This window comes from Echiichthys vipera, assembly GCF_963691815.1.
Source record: "Echiichthys vipera genome assembly, chromosome: 11".
Lineage (NCBI taxonomy): Eukaryota > Metazoa > Chordata > Actinopteri > Perciformes > Trachinidae > Echiichthys > Echiichthys vipera.
In genome coordinates, this window is record NC_139836.1 from 23,360,869 (window position 1) to 23,378,271 (window position 17,403).

Sequence of the window (17,403 nt, forward strand, 5' to 3'; positions counted from 1 at the left end):
CCATCTGCAGTTTTTGCTTCTTCCATTTTCAATCTTCGTTTTTTCTACAGCTTTATCTTTTTTTTTATATGTAAGGTTATTAAGCTTAATGTGTGCGCCAGTATAGGGAGCACTGAAAAGAGCCTAGTAGAGATTTAGTAAGTCACACACAAACAAAAGAGAAAAAGATCTTGTACTTGCGTCCTCGTAGATTGAAGATTATGTAAACTGTGTTTTTGCACTGGTGCAAAAGCCTGATATTTTACTGATGTGGTTCGAGTCCAAATTAGGAAAAGTATTAAAGCGCTCAACTCGAGTGTGTTTATTTTGGTCTGCATACTCTGGTATCCTCTGACCTGGTCATTCAGTGACATGGTGCGTCTGTGCAGTTTCATAAGAATGGATGATACTGATCATGTGATTCTTTTCAGCGATTATCCTTCACATGCTGGTTTCTGTTGAAAATAATCCTGCTCCTGCAATTTTATCCATCCATGTCAACTGTACTTATTTTTATTAAAACAGACAACATTGTAAAGAATGGGAAAAACAAGCCCGAGTTCATAACAAAAAAATCACAGTGACCATGTTCTACCACCTCCTCCTGCATCTTAATTTGTTTCCCAAATAAGCTTCCCGGCCCGGGCCGACCCTCTGATGTCATTTAATGCGTGCGTGCATGCGTTTTATCTAAGACCTGCCTCAGTCAGGGTCAAGAGCAGCATGTGTTACATGAAACAGGAATATCTGAGGCTGGGATTGGAGATCATAAAGGGTTCAAGAAGAGTCCAGAGAAGAGGCTGGGATAGGCTCCAACTGCATTACACAGTGTGTCAAACTGATGCTAATATTTTGCATCCTGAATCAATACAACTAAGTTATTCTGTACTCACATGAGAAAAGTGATATAATAAATAAATATGCATACAAAAAACACTTTGAGTGCTTTTGATGTCAACTATTCTTCAACAATGCAATGCACAAAAAAGGCTGGAAAAGTATTCACGTCCTTAAAACCAAGAAAATGAAAAAATCCTCACTTCCAAGTTAAAGTCTTGCATTCAAAATCTTACTTACTTAAATAAAAGCACATACAAGAATTGTTAATAGACAAAGTATAAACAATAAAAGCACTCTATGCAGTAGAACGACCCCTGTCAGTGTTATATTATTACATGTATTATGTGTATTTCTGTACTTTTGCGTAGTGTGATCTGTAACAATGTATCATATTTTTTTAAAGTGCTTGAGATTTTGTGTACAATTTTTAATATGTAAAGTAATTAACTATGTAGATAAATGTAGTGGAGTAAAAAGTACAATATTTTCCTTTGACGTGTGTAAAGTAGCCTAAAACGGAAATACTCCAATAAAGTACAAATACCTTCATAAAGTACAGTCATTAGTTGACATATTTTAACACATTTGTGCAGCTTAGTGGTGGGAGAACTAATTGGATGTTAAGCATCTGATTATTTTGAAATATAAATAACCTTTATAATATTAAAACCGTTCCAGTAATCATCTCAGAAAACAAAGAACGTAAGTATTTGGGGGAAAAAACATTTTCTTCTGAAGTTTAATATGCAATATTTTTTCTTTTATACTTACTGCATGAACAGAATATTATGAAGATAAGTACATAGGCGGTATATAGAGTTTGGAATTTAGGACATAATTGTGTTGTATAGCAGGAAAGGCAGTCATTATTCAACTTCCAACGTTCTAGTTTTTTTGGTTTTTCAGGGCCCCGGTATCGTGCGCACAGACTCATTGGGAGCCCTCAGTTGATCTGAGCCATTGTAAATGTAATTGGCTTCGCTTGTGCTTTACCTGCTGCACTGAGAAAAAGGTTAATTGTACCACTAAATACCTTTTAATCCACACAAAGACTCAGGCTCAGAATGGGACATTTATTAGCATAAATACTTCCGAACATCTAATCATCATGAACATTATCAATAGCGCGGTACTCAACATTTCGGCTCAAACAACTCATAGAAAAAATAAAAGGGACAAAGGAGGAAAACGTTTAGGAAGGAGAGAGGTGGACGAATCCTTATGCCTCAGCTGTCGTCTGGGCTTGGGCTGATCTTTCTCTCAGCTTCTCTGCGTAAAATTTAAAGCTCTCCTGGAAAGAGAAAGAAAGATGATTTAGCATCGAGCATACAAAACAAAACCGCAACAAATGCTCACCTGCCATATAATGAGGCTGTAAGGTGTTTGTGTGTGTGCGTGTGCGTGTGCGTGTGTGTGTGTGTGTGTGCGTGTGCGTGTGCGTGTGCGTGTGCGTGTGCGTGTGCGTGTGCGTGTGCGTGTGCGTTTCTATCTCGCCTCTTTCCAAAAGTAAGCAGCGGTGGAGCCCTCCTGGGTCTGTCTAAATAGTCTCCACTCTCCATCCAGGTTGTCTCGTTTCATCTTTAAATCCCCATTAATACACAAATCGGGGATTTGTAGCACACTCCCCAAACACACACTTTCTCTGTTCCTGGCTAATTAATCAGTGTTTTGATCCAGACAAAGTGTTGTGGTGGGTGTTTTTTGGAGGGGAGAAGGTGAGAGCTTTCCTGCAGATTATGCCAGCTTCTTGCATAATACCTTTGCTTATTAATGTGGTAATTAATGCTAATAAATAGCAGTTTACTAAAGAAGGAGCGGGAGGTCAAAACCCTTTCAAAAGGGTTGCTAAACATATTTTCTCACTAGATTTTGTTTGTTCAGGTTTTGAGATATTTGTCTGATACTATGGAGTTTCATGTGTGGTGCTTAAAGCGATTACAAATTAAATGTGTAAAATTCAACTGCAACATTTCTTTCAATGAACCGTGTCCCTGGTACTCTGCCATCTCACTGTGAGCAATGAAACTACTTTCTACTGAAGAAATAGTCCCACTCCAAACTGTCCCCATCCATTTTGTGTATTAACCAGAGTAATGGGGACATTTTGATATTCTTATAATAAATATCTGACTGCACAAACGTCTTGTGAATTGTTCATTTGATGAATTCATGACGTGATCTTTAGCATAATCGATTTCCCCACATTGCTGTATAAAGTAACCTGTTCCGCTCCATTGGTGGGTACGTATTATTCATAAAAATGTAACTGAAGAGAAAGAGGGAGAACTTCACACTGTGGAGCTTCAGAAGTCAAATTTAGCAGTGTCAGTAGTCATAATAGGGCAGAAAAAAGACAATAGAAATATTATGGTTGTCAAAGCGGATATGATAAACTCCACGTTAACTCCGATTAAGGCACTGCACGTTTCATCTTTCCGACTAAGTGCTCATGCACACCTTCAGTGTTTTGTGGACAGGTGCATCGGAAGAAATGTCCAAAGGCGAGAGGAGAGAAGACTCCTGCACACTGTCCCGTTTAGTTGCAATAAACTTTATTTTAGGAATACACGGTTTCATTTTCTACGCCTAAATAGGACAGTGTGCGGGAACCTTCTCTTCTTCTCTCTATGGACATTTTATTTTTCTATCAGTACATGACTTGTACGACAGGTCTACCGTCACATGTAAAGTTAATTTGTGAGAGAGAACTGCCAAAAATAAAATCTGTGAATGTGAAAAGTTCTCTTAAAATCAAGTGTAGATGCCTTAAGAGCATATCTGTACGGTCCTGCTGTTGTCATCGTGGTGCAATAACTTCAAAATAAATGGAGCGGAGACGTAGAATGACAGACAGGTGTTTTTTTTTTAACCTGAGATTTGTTTATAGAAACTTCTGAACACCATGACTTGTTCACCTTTCCCTCTCCTTGCGACTCCTCTGGCTCGCCTTTGCTCATAAAACCCAGCAATCACTTAACTATCCTGACATCCAGTGAATAATGCAGCAGCTTCTCTGCCTTCATCCCTCTTTCTCCGTCTATCTTTGCACCGCAGGTGAGTGATGGGAAGGTAAGAGGTGGGCTTCGTTCTACAGTACACCTGCCTCGAGGGGACAGCGCATTAAAGTGCTGGGGCTGAGAGGGCGGCTGTGTGTGTGTGTGTGTGTGTGTGTGTGTGTGTGTGTGTGTGTGTGTGTGTGTGTGTGTGTGTGTGTGTGTGTGTGCGTGTGTGTGTGTGTGTGTGTGTGTGTGTGCGTGTGTGTGTGTGTGTGTGTCCACTGCCAAAAATAAATCTACATCAAGTTACAAAACGTGCAATGTGCTGAAATGCTCAAAAACACTGAGCGGCTATTGCAGTGACACCATCTCGCTTACACAATATACGTACTCACGCAGCCAGCTGCAGGCCTGTGTATACTGCACTACTCTGTCACATTATGGCACACACAGACCAGAGCGCGCACACACCAACAATGGCATGCATTAAGATGCCAGCCGGAAAAAAATGCCAGCACCAGTTTAGGAGAAACAGTGTGTGTGTGTGTGTGTGTGTGTGTGTGTGTGTGTGTGTGTGTGTGTGTGTGTGTGTGTGTGTGTGTGTGTTGAATTTGTACACAGATCTGTTCCTTATATGTTGTGCATGGTTGTAGCAATATGGATAGGTGTGTGTGTAATTCACTAGTGCCAGTGTAACTGAACAGTGTCATTTATCGACCTGCAGTGAAACCATGATTACATGATCCTGACATTGAATCATTGATTTCAAGCAATAAAAACAATTAAAACCCAACAGCATATGCAGCTTACAGTTCAGGCCTTTAGCATGTGCAGGGTTAATATATTTCATTTGAATGCAACTTTCCCAACTCCCACACTATGTTTCTGCAGTAACCATAAAAGGCAGCTAAAGAGTCAGTTTTCTGCGTGGCCTGCTTGCACTCATGTATTCCCTCTTATAAGTAGTTTCCCAGTCTTTGCTGTAGCTGCATTTCCTTTTGTTTGTGGTAGTTCCCATCATGTTCCGCCTAAATCTGCATTGCTTGCGTCTTTGTGGTGACTCGTAATTTCCACCGTTGTGCGTAGCAAAGGCGGTGACAGGGTAACCTGCACTTGACCCATGTGTGCAGTGCACTTTGACATCCAACACGGTGCCATGATGACAGCTTTCCCTGCTTTCTTCACAGCCATTGCATAAAAGCTGGATTTTTCAGAAAAGCATCAGCGGTTTGATTTTGTCAGACACGGCACCTGGTCATCCTAATTGTGTGAATTCTTTACATTCCTCAAAAATAGTTCACTCAAATACTTTCTGTTCAATATCCTTAAACTCTGGACCCCAAAAAAATCCAGTTGATTTGTGTAGAGCATCCTTTGTGTGTGTGTGTGTGTGTGTGTGTTTGTGTGTGTTTGTCTGCGTGTGTGTAAGACTCACAGGGGGCTCAAGGAAGGGCGCCGTCTCTCCTGTGTCGCGGTAAAGCGCAAAGAGCCGTTTGAGTGACAGCTCGTCTATAACTACCCCCTCGTTCTGCATCTGCTCATACAGAGCCTTGGCTGCCGGTAAGTCTTTATCCATGACTGCCAGACAAGAAAGGGGAGAGAGAAAAAGTAAAGTCAGCAAACGAGACAAAAAACTCAGCTGTCAAATTTATAGGTAGACATTTAGAGAAAAACACGTCATATTTACTGGTGGTGGGATAATTCTGTTATTTTGTTACTTTGTTCTTTCATCAATGAATTGGCACAAGAACTGAATGTCTTAAATGCACCCGCATACTGTCCATTATGTATGTACCTGTGCTTTTGACAGAATAACACACCACTTCGAAAAAGGCAGCTGGGTGTGCGTGTTAAAAAAGAGCAGCAGGTAAAAAACAAAGATTCACTACTTGAAACACCATATGGATATAATCTCTGGAGAGAGAAACACTTTTAAATATCAGATCATTTCAAAATTATACATCTGAAAGCAGTAACTTGGTTTAACGATCTCCCTCTTCAGGTGAAATGATTGAAATGATTTTCTGTGGATTGGAAAGAGCGTAAGTGGGTGCGGCTGTGTGCATCAGTCAGGACACCACAGAAAAGAAAATGAAAAGAGCAAGTTAGACAGATAAGAGAAAAGAAAACCACTCAAAGACAAAAAAGAAAAAGTATGTAGAGAACAGAGGCAAGCCGAGCACCGCTACTTGTGTCCCCTACGGCTGCCTTGACCGGGCAGCTAGCTGATGCTAATTAAATAGTCATGTCTGCTCATCTCTGGTGTGACAAGGTACGAAAAACGGGAGACAGGAGGGTGAGAAGGTGAAGTGAAAGGGAGGGACAAGAGGAGAGGATGAAAGTAAAAGAAAGAAGGGAAGGGACAAAAAAAAAAGAGGACAATGAAACAGACCGGAGTAAAAAAGGTGGAGAGGGCGTGAGGCGATGGAGAGAGGGGAAAAAAATGTGGGGAGAAAAAAAAAAGGGGAAAAGTTGAGTGGTTGACCGTGTTGCGATTAGCACGCTAGGCTAGCCAGGACAGAGAACTCATTAGAGGACATGTGTTCTTCTAACCCCTGAATGTCTGCCTACACACACATGTGCACTCCTTGACCTGATGCATTGTTAATGGGTCCGCTATGCAGCCGCCTGCCGCACCGTTAGCTGCTGCACAACACCCACCCAGACCACGTGTGAGTGTGTGTGTGTCTTACCATAGCTTTTCATCAGGTATGGGTACAGCACCTCCTTCTCAGCGAAGTCTGGAATCAGGCTTAACAGGTTCTTGATCTTGTCCACCTGTGCACACAAACATTAATTCAGTTAAAACTTTGTCAGTATAGTGCTCATCTTTACCGACAGGAATCAGTATTTAAATGATATATAACAATTTGTTTCTAATAATGTGTGTATATCTAAGATATTTAAAAAATACTTTTTTACCCCAGGGTTCGATCCTTTGCCCTTTATTTGTTTTTGATACACATTAATGACTTAATGCAAAAACCATTGTCTGTGAACAGTCTCCTCAGTTCCCAAACACTTACAGTGTTGTTAAAGGAAGAGGTGATGCAACAGTGGTAAACGTGACCCTGGCCCAAGAGATTATTTTATATTAAATGTTTCAACATTTGAAATGTTGTCTTTGTGCTCTTTTCCATAAAAAAACAGGGTTTCAATGATTTGCAAATCAGTGCATTCTGTTTTCAATTATATTCTACACAACACACTCACAAACACGGTTGCATCTTATTTCGGTGCAAATGTAACTAAACTAAAGAAGAATCCTAATGTGAGATTTTACCCCTCCAGGACTCTGAGCCTTTTGAGTCATGTAGGACACCAGCATGTCCTTCTGTTCAGCCACGGCGTTGCAGCGCTACAGCAAGACAAGAGGGCAAAAAGAAACCTGTGAGATATAACATGAGGGGGAAGTCTTGAAGTCATGAATACTCCACAAACCGTGCTCTTCATATAGATCCAGTACATACACACACATGTACTCCTGACTCACCCACGCATTCATGTAAACACCCATACTCCCACACCCAGGTTAAAAGGTTAAATATGGATTTAATAGCTACTCATTTCTTTAGGTATTTAAATGTAAAGCACAGTTCACATCAGAAAGCATAATTATCCTCACTTAGTCACACTGAAGGCCATATCTAGGACTCAGAGGTAAGTGTGAGGAAACACTGAGGAGTGAAAAGTGTTCAGTGCATCAAGTGACATTTAAAGGACATTACAGGTAAAAAAGAAATTAATACATATCACTGTGAAACCTCCCCAGTTCATTACTTACAATTAAGACACATATTTTTTGTATTACAAGTTTTCTGAAAATGTATGTTTATGTATGCAAATTAGTTCATACATTCCCAGAACAGAAATGGTATCATTGGATAAAGCAAGGTTCAAACTTCTTGTATTTTGGTTTTTATAAAAGGGGATTTTGGAGTTATCTTTTGATCAAAACATAAATGAGAAAAATACTGGCAACAGCCTTAAAAAAAATACAAAGTTTTAGGAATAAAATGTTGTCTAAATCAGGCTGTGAATAATATATATGAACAAAGACCTCCGTAGAAAACGTCAGAATATAGAGAGGAATAAAACCAGAATGATTGGTGTATTTAAGTGTTACTGAAGTGGAGATTCATGCCTCAGAGTGAGGAAAAAGTCATTTAAAGATTCATATTGTAAAACTCATACATACATTTAGCAAGACATTTAGTGTACATGTAAAGTAATAGATCTCACCATGAAACTTGAAAAAGATTTCTAAAATGTTATGTTTAAATATGAAAACTAGACACCATCTAATGCCAACTTTTAGTAAATTGAGAGAAATTTACAGACATAGATGAACAAAGTGTGGTAAAATAAACACCACAATGTGTATTTTAAATGTATTTTCCTGCTGGTCTGAAAGAAGACATGTTAAGGAAGCAAAATAACCTAAAATATCAAAATTGACCAGCATTTGATAACTGGTGCCTGCTGAGTCTTGGGATTTAAGGTAGGATTGTAACTGTAATGGTAAAAGGTAGGTGGGTAAAATTACAGCAGATTCTGACTCCATATTGGCAGTGATGCTGATAGAAAACACACCTTAATTCATATATATGAAGAAAATCAGCCAGTCTTCTGCACATTTAACCCGTGCATGATTGCATAATGATGAAAACATGCAAGCACACATACAATAAACTGCATGTGTGTGTATTTTAAAGTGTGTGTCTGTGTGTGTATACAGGAGATGCATTAACGATACTGTGCTCTGGGTGAGTGCGTTCTCCTGGCTGAGCAGCAATGAGCTACGATTACTAGCCAGTCGTAAACTTGTTTCACTCCTTCTGCACCTCGTACAGAATTAAAGGCGAGGGGCATGTAAGGCTTTTAACAGGACGACACACACACACACGGAGCAAGCTGCCTCCTTTCAGAGTCACCAAGCGGCAGAATGCCTTGAGTACAATCAGGCAATTAGACCAACACTATGCCACTTCACTCAACTTTGCTCCGTGCTCTCACTCACTCGCTCCTATGTTTTTTTTCCCCCTCGCTACACCGACCACTCCCAAAGGTGACGCCACAGCCGACCATGCCTCCCGTCTCCCCTGCTCCTCACACACACTGCCTAAAAGCTCTGGATACCCAGGGAATGCTTACTCTTTTTCCTCAATGACCCCCCCCCCCCCCCCCCCTTAACACACCTAAGCAGTTGTAGATGAGTGTGTGAAGCTCCTGCCTCACTGCTTCCCCCTGTCACCGTTTCACTCCTTAATGACTAACTTCCTCCCTCTCGCTCTCCTCTCGCTCCTCACCTCCCTTCTCTCCTGATAGCCTTGTCATCATTATTGTCGGCTCCTACTTAAAAGCTTTTCAGAGTTTTTGGCCCTGCTTCACTTATGATGGGATGGAGGAGTCGGGCCGCTACCCTCCAGTGACCCTGGGAGAGCGGCTTTGAGGGGGGGGATGTCGGGAAGACAAAAAGATGAGGAAGAGAGGACGAAAGGGAGCACACCAGTTTAACCTGGGTCCCTTCAGCCGAGTCTGAACTCAAAGTTAACACGAGACAAACGGGAGAACGCGTTTTAGTGTAGTCGTTGCAGGGAGATGTCCTTGGGGTTTTACTTTGTAACGCCATGCACGGTTGTTTCTGGTTACACATGTTTTGCATGAGTATTTAAATGTTCAGACATCTGGACTTCTGGTATGTATCAGGGGGTTTGTTTGTTTCCGACTCCTTTTCAAAAGATGAAATATCTGTAAAGCACTTTGAAGTGTGTATAAAGTTTGCTGTGTTAAGTGCAAGAGATACAACCGGGAATTCAACTTTTACGTTATGTTGGACTTTCAAGATTCTACTTTACAGATATCTAAAAAAAAAAAAACTACATCCCACTTAACTATATAGTCCTCCTTCTGTCTCTACATATCCTTCCGACATTGTTCTTGCATAAGTAATAAAGAGGAAGGGGGAAAATGAGCCAAGATGCATATCAAGCAAGAAGCATATTATAGCTTTAAAATCATGTAATCCATAGTTTGTGTTTAAATAGTGATGACAAAATGAGTATAGTAAGTAATGTATCTGTTCATTAACATGCATGCTCGTCAGACATCCCTGATTAAAGATTGAGAGGGATAATCACTCAAGATGTCAGGGAGGAGTGAGGAGCAGACACGTGTGGCCTTCTTGTCTGAGTGTATCTGCAGTGGTTATGGATTTATCTCGGTTTACCCTCGCTGTTAGTGTGGTCCAGAAGAGCTGATGTAACCGACCTACTTGGTAAATAAAAGACAAAGCCAGGCCTTGGTCAAAAAATAATTTTAGATTTTAGATATTTCTTACCAACAAAGTACTGTATGCAACCCTAGTCTCTGCTCCAGTCTCATACGGTATTCAGGACTTACAATTTAGAAACTGACTTAATGTTCTCTTGTATGTTACAGTAATAATATACTATAATGCTGCAAATGAAATGCTCTTTGGTTGCAAAGTCAGTGTACCAACTGCTGTACTCAGATTTGGTTGTATAAGTAGCCCTTTGTCCTCTTGTTAAAAATGAACTGTATTTTTGCAGCAAGAGTAGAATTATAAGAAAAATGAGCGCAGTTAAGATTTGTGTGACAAGACCTTAATATGACCTGTTCATGTTTAAAAAGAGCCTTAGCAAGTGAGGACGGCTAATGATATATCTGTGTTCATTAGTGTGCAGTGTAATAATCACTGTTAGAGAGCAGAGTCGTCATCTCCACTTTTCTGTCTTTCTCTCAGAGTTTCAGGATCCCTCTTGCTACCTCTTCATCCGTCCTCCTGTCTCTCACCCATCCAGTTTATACATATTCATGTCCCCAGGCTCAATGCAAAGTCATTGAGCTGTAATGTATGAACTGTGTTAAATAAGTGAAGCAGTAGGAGGCCAATTTCAGACCACCAGACTCATTGGTGGAATGTAGGGGAAGCACTTCCTGACATAAATGTGAGGCTGGATGAATAAGTCAACGATTGTGGTTGAGTAACGTCTCCATCCTCACATGGGTCTGACAACCGGACAAATGCATCACCAGTTCCCTTGCTGATTTTTTTTTTTTTTTAAGCAGATTTTAATTACTTTGATGTGATATTTTAAAATGTAGTCAAGAGCGAGACACTCAAGAGGAGAAGTGTGGGACAAAAATGACCCAGGGGATTTAAAATTTAGTTAAAGTGGTCACAAAAAAAAACCTCCACAACTGACATCTCACAGTCGGAGGAGTCTCTCCTCATGGCGCGCAGAAGATCCAACCGAAATAAAGTAGAGCAGTACCTTCACTTTATGGCAGATTGTTCTTTCATTTTATTTGGTAACAATTCTGATTTATTTTGAGGCGTCCTTATCTCCGCTCCTCTTTACACAAAGACAAAATGGGGAGTTAGAAATGCATGTGTGACCTTAAAAACCATGGATTTCTTCACTTAATCTTAATGTTTGATGAAGAGAAGTGAGCGAGAGCAGCAAGTGATGTATCTTTATGCATTTGCATGAAGGAATGAATATTAATAAAGTGCATATCATCTCAGACTATGTAGACTAGGGTTTAATCCCGGGAAAACATATCCTACCTAATTCCCATTGCCAGAGTAATACAATAACGGGTAAAAATACTTCTAGGGGTAAACCAAATAGGCTGATACGTAGAAATCCTCGTGGCGACATTAGCCTCTGATCGGTGACACAATATGGAATTTGTCGAAGATTAAAGGAATGACTTTGAAAACACCGTATTGCTTGCTTTAATGCATTTTGTTTATACAATGAAACATTGATGAAATAAGATTTCCATGAGACTGTCCTCAGCAGAAAGAAGAACACAGGCAAAGAACTTGGCATTTTATACTCCTCGAAGAACTCCTTAGCGAAGTTCATGAAATGTTTATGTTAATTATTAATACCACCAAATAATACACGGGAGTTTGGGAACCCATATGTTAATGCATATTTCTCCTGGTTGCATCTAGTGTGGCTTGAGATATACAGTACCACCCGGTTTTCAGCTGAAGTTATACCTTTTGAACAAGTCAATTTCCCAGGATTCCCGGGAGAAAGTGCTTCTGCTCTCGTTTTCAGGAAAATATTTTAATCCCTACAGTGGACTACAACCAAATACAGACACACACGCGCACACACACACACACTCATACTCACTGCCAGCATGAACTTGGCGTCCTCAACTTTGTCCATATCCAGCAGCTGGAGGAAGAGGTCTGAAGCTGGTCTGTAGCAGGCAAAGTGGTTGGCGAGGCGCTCTGCCATAGCACTCACTGCAACATAGAAGGCACATTTGAGCAACAGTCTTTTCATTTTTTGCTCCTGTTATTCATATTTTGCTAAATACATATATCTGCATGTGTTTTGTGAGTGTGTCTTACACTTGTCTATGGCTTTGCTATTTTCTTCTTCCAAGATATTTCTGAAGACGTAGGACATACTGGCGTTTGTGGTTGGACCAGTGAAGACTGCCTCCAACTCCTCCACTGCTGACTCCAGGTCATCACTGAAGGGGGTGAGTGAGTGAGGCGGGAAATAAAGGGTTAGTTAGAGGAGTTCAAAACTACAGCCAATAAGCTCTACATGTTTAATCTTCAAACAGAAACAAAGAAAACGGGAGAAACACTGAACGATTCTGTAAAACTCTGAATTACATTCAATGACAACATTTCTGATGTCCAGTGCCCATGCATGGCAACTACGCTATGTTTAGGTTTCGGGGAAGGTGAACAGGTTTCTTGATGTGTTACACAAACACAGCTTTGTTACATAAGGAGCGCACTTATTCCTACATCAGTGCTGAATGCTCATTGGGTGTAAATTGTGAGATATAACAATGTCTAAAGCGAGAGATTAGGAGGAGGAACGTGCTTAAGATATATTATATAATATAATAATATATTATATTATATTAAAAAAATATATAAAAAAAATATATATATATATTTAATATATATATATAAACATTTCTCCTACATGTTGTTTTAGAAGGAAATTTTAGTAATTTAATGTTAAATTAACATTGGTTTATTTTTTTCCTCCCTCTGAGCGCAGACCAACTCATTCTTCCACTAATGCTCACTCGTACACACTCGGTTGCTACAACAAAACAAAGCCTGCACACCAAAGCGCTACAAATCTAAAACAACTCAATCTGGCAACCCGACCTCACTACTAACACTCTACGCTCCCTGCTCCCACCCCACCGTCAGCAGTCGTAATGAATATTTAACATACAGGGTGTGTGCGCGTCTCTGTGTATGTATATGCGAAAGCGTTCCCGAGGTGGGGGAACATATCTACGCTGATTGTTGCGACTGGGACCGTCTGAATAATTCAGCAGGGGCCCCCTCTAAATGTGGCGCTCCGCTTTCCGGGCCTGCTTGCTTTTCCGCCCTGGCTCTTAACCAGTCAGCTTGACTCAGATACAGCGGGGACGCACGTGTCAGAGCTGCTCAGAGCGCGGCTCCTGGAGGTCAGGGTTCAAGCTGACAGGCCTGCACTGCGATGGCCAATCGGGCGTGAGACTGTCTTGCTATTCATCACTTCCTGCTGTCCCTACGAGATGGCACGGGGGACGCTGCCGCTCGAGCTGCGGGACAGCGCTAATGCGGCAAGTAGCGCGATGAAAGTTTGATGCACAATGTGTTTCATATATTTGTTCTCTGTTGTTTGAGAAGCGACAAAGCAGAAGTGGAGGATGGGTGTTTTCATGACATTAAAAGGAACCCATGAATAATCCTATTACGCCTGTGTTGCCTATTTGTACTGAACACCGCACTCCCCCTGTAAGCTTTTACTTTAAGAGTGTGTCAACATGGGTCTCGTCACGCTCTGCTACTGGTGTTACATTAAACTGTTTATCTCTGTGTGCTGCTCAGCAACAGTTTACAAAATAGTAGAAAAGACTTCACACTGACTTTTTTAAATTGCGTCATGAACTGAAATGTTACGGTTTACTCACGGGACTCATAGCTCATCGCAAAGTGATTTGTTTTTCTGTTTGGTGTGTGTCTGCACTCCTTTCGAGTAAACATGGTTGGTAAGGATTAAAAAAAAAAAGGTGATATAATGCCTCCTCAAATCAAAAATAATATACACAAACCCATTCATTAATCATCACATATACGTTCAGCACGCTTACTTCTTGATGTGTGCGAGAGCCGTGTTGTTGACAAACACCATGCTGGACAGGCTGGAGCTCACGCCCAGACCGTTAATCAGCGACTCCACTTCCTGGATCCCTGCCACGTCGCCATGTTTACCCAGACTCTGAACCACTCTCGTGATGGTGAGGTGCGAGGGCACGCGGTTCATCTGCACCATGGACTTCAGTTTCTCAAAAGCCTCTGTGAAGGAGTGCAAGGGGATGAGCGTGTGTGCAGGAAATGTGTATATGAGTGTTTTACCCACAAATATCTATTTCTCACCTTTGACCTCGCCTCTCTTGCTGTGTGTGATGATGAGCAGACAGGTGGCGGTGTCACTCAGATGGAAGCCTGGCAGACAAGACTCGGCGCTGAGAGAGACACAAAAAGTATATTTTTGGTTGAGTCACACTTCTTATTTTTGTGACAAACAGTAATTTACGTCACAGAACACGTCAGTTGCTGTTCTACCATTGCCTCGATCAGCAAGTTTGTTTGCTCCTTACCCACTGAAACATCAAAGTCACACAATAACACAAGCAGACTAACTGATCAAGGAAGCAGTAGAGCAGCGTCTCCTGTGTGTTCAAGAGATAAAATTACTGGTTTTGTTAACTGAGTCTAGTGGCTTTGATTAAAGTATAGAGGGGTTTCATTTGCCTTCGCGTAAACTTTAACAGAATGTCTGACGGCAAGGTAAAGTGAAATTAAGTGCACACTTAAACTCTCTTTTTTTTTTTTGGTGGCAAATTGATGCTGCTCCCCCATCCACAGCAGTACAGTGCTCAGCTCCCATGCCTGTCCTCCTGCCTGGGGGTTGAAACACACTGACTATGGATAAGTACCTCATACAACCCCACTTCGGAAAATCAAACACATCCCTTTAATATCTCTGTGGGATCTTAGTCGTCTGCACTTATGCCATTACAAGGCATCACATTCAAAATCTATCAGACTCCACAGAGCCAGTGTAGATAAACAACATGAGCTAAAAGAAAGGAGACAATGGGAACAAATGTGATTGACAGCAAGCCTGAGCCTCTTGTAAAGTGCTTGCTGTAACCCTGAAAATAATACAGACATCAAACAGTTGATTACTTCCCGCTGAGCCGCAGCACGTGTGTGTTCGCATATCTGTGCGTGGCATTATGTGGGAGGATGAGGCTGGGACAGGCTGAACACTGCAGTATTGACGCGTCCAGGAGCTGCGCCCCCCCACTCCTCATCACTTCTTCCTCCCGACTTTCCCTCCCTCGCTCTGTCTGCCCGTCTAATTGCTGTCCTTTTCAGCCCTCCTCCTCTTCATTTCTTTGCCACTAAAACCTCAATCAAGCTTGCCTCGTCTTTTCTTTTTTTAAATTTGTCATTATAGCCTTGCAACCAGATTAATCCGTCCGCTCAATTGAGCATCAGGCCAGCAATCCTTATCACCACGGCGACACCAGGTCAAGCAGCATCCGGCAGCGGCTTGACAGGGTCACGGCGCAGATTGGAGCGGTAACAGGGTCGTCGACGGATTGCCGTGGAGACCGAGCAATGGGGGAGAGGGGTCAGAATTATTCTTATCGGGTGGGAGAAAATCTCTATAGGCCGTCACTCACCCACCTTTCACACACACACGCACGCACCCCACCTTCTTCTAGGGGTATTGTGCTTTAGCCAATGAATCCAACATCCAACCCTCCCTCTCTCTCATCATCATCACTCTCTCCCAATCCCTTAATCTCACCATAAGCACCCCGCTGCTCAATTCTGTACAGATTACCCAAAAACAAACACACACAGAGAGAATTAATGCCTATAGCGTCTTCATTAACCTCGTATGTGATTAAATCTAGCCCTCTTCGCCTCGTTCACTCTTCCTTCGGCTCTTTTTATCTCCTTCGTCTCCCTCCCCATTTCCATCTTTCCCCGACTCTCCTCTCAGCTCATTTCACTTCTCATTTAGAGTGCAGATAAACAAAGCTTTTATCCAGGCAGGGATGCCATAAACCAATTCAAACAGACTGGAGATGGGTTATCACTTGTATTGCCTCGCGCTTGTTGAAACAGGAGTCAAAAATTGATACGATTATTTCTCATAACATAAGAGAGTGAACCATGTAGAGAGCTGAAAACAGGGAAGAGACTGATAGTGTAATGGATGTCTTTACATGTTTTTCCCCTTTCCCTGCAAATTAGTAACTGCATCTCTTCTTTCAGTGTATCCGTGTCATTTTATTATTATCTCTTTTTTGTAACGCTTTGTGTCTGTATTTTTCCTCTGCAGCGAGAAAGCGATGCAAAGAAAGGGACAAAAGGAGATACAGAAAAGGAAAGCGATTACCGAAAAAGACAGAGAAGATGAGCGCTGCACTAAGCTCAGATCTCTAATACCTCAGTCTGTCCATCCATTTGTCTCCAGGCTCAAGTCCTGATATGGCCCCACGTAACACAACAACACATGATATATTACTAATTGGAAGAAGATTGATGTTTTTGCGCAACGTCACCCGCTTCCCAGAAAACCAATATTAATCTGTACACCCGAGCGTGTGTGTGTGTATCTTGGGGCTTAGTAAGAACCACTGTTCACTGCTGAGTGTGTTCATACACAATCAGTTTATAATCCTCTTGTCTATTGAGGAGATGTGGTTTTAGCCTGAGGTGACCTGGTGGCACAAACTGAGGAGACGGTGAAAGTAGAGATGCACCGATCTCTATTTTGCGGGAAAAAAATGTAAATATGTAATAGAAAAATAATAGCATACAAAGATGCATTAAAGACGAGATAAAATGACATAAACAGTAAAATGTTGGTTTAGTGGCGGCATATATATGGAGGCATGTGTAATAATGACCTGTTCAGGCACTTACATGTCCTTGACTTCCATGGCTTCCTTAATAGATCCCTCGGCCAACAGGCTGCGGATAATTCGATCGTAAGGGCCGGCACTTAATGTCACACCCTTTTTATTGACTTCCTTCAGCATCTTATATGCTTCTGTAGAAAGAGAGCGAGGGTAAGACACAATTAGTCGCAGGTTGGACAGGATGAAGGCGTCAGTATTCTTCGACTGAGGTGCGAAAAGGTGTCTTTGTCCAAGATATTTAAACAATTATCGCCATATCGAGCAGAAAATCCCACTTCATGCAGAGCACAAATCAGCAGACAGTGAAGTAAATGAGTAACATCTGTATGTCAGTATGTAACAGACAGAGACAGAGGACTCCATCTGGAAGCCTGTGTTGCTGGATGCGTTGTATGTTTTAATAAGTAGTTGTTTGCTCAAATAAAGCGGATAAGTCAGAAGTATATCAGGGTTGTTAATCTTTCTGCCACTTAACAGTCAAAAATGTATTTATTACAGCTTCAAATGGAAAATGTTCACACCGCAGAGGGTTCAAGTATTTCAAACCAGCCCATGTGTTTAGTTCAGC

At 41.5% G+C, this 17,403-nt stretch overlaps 1 protein-coding gene across 1 annotated transcript in view; it reads right to left on the minus strand.

Annotated features, from left to right (window-relative positions):
* Positions 1–1,884: 1,884 nt before the first annotated feature.
* Positions 1,885–17,403, minus strand: part of lrpprc (leucine-rich pentatricopeptide repeat containing) — a gene marked incomplete at its 5' end in the record, with an annotated part of 58,673 nt that continues 43,154 nt past the window's right edge. Inside the window, 9 exons of the mRNA XM_083922970.1 lie at positions 1,885–2,110; positions 5,251–5,393; positions 6,509–6,593; positions 7,099–7,173; positions 11,993–12,108; positions 12,217–12,341; positions 13,980–14,184; positions 14,266–14,354; positions 16,840–16,966. Coding sequence (XP_083779096.1) covers positions 2,039–2,110; positions 5,251–5,393; positions 6,509–6,593; positions 7,099–7,173; positions 11,993–12,108; positions 12,217–12,341; positions 13,980–14,184; positions 14,266–14,354; positions 16,840–16,966 — 1,037 coding nt within the window. The 3' untranslated portion in view covers positions 1,885–2,038. The remainder of the gene's footprint in view (positions 2,111–5,250; positions 5,394–6,508; positions 6,594–7,098; positions 7,174–11,992; positions 12,109–12,216; positions 12,342–13,979; positions 14,185–14,265; positions 14,355–16,839; positions 16,967–17,403) is intronic.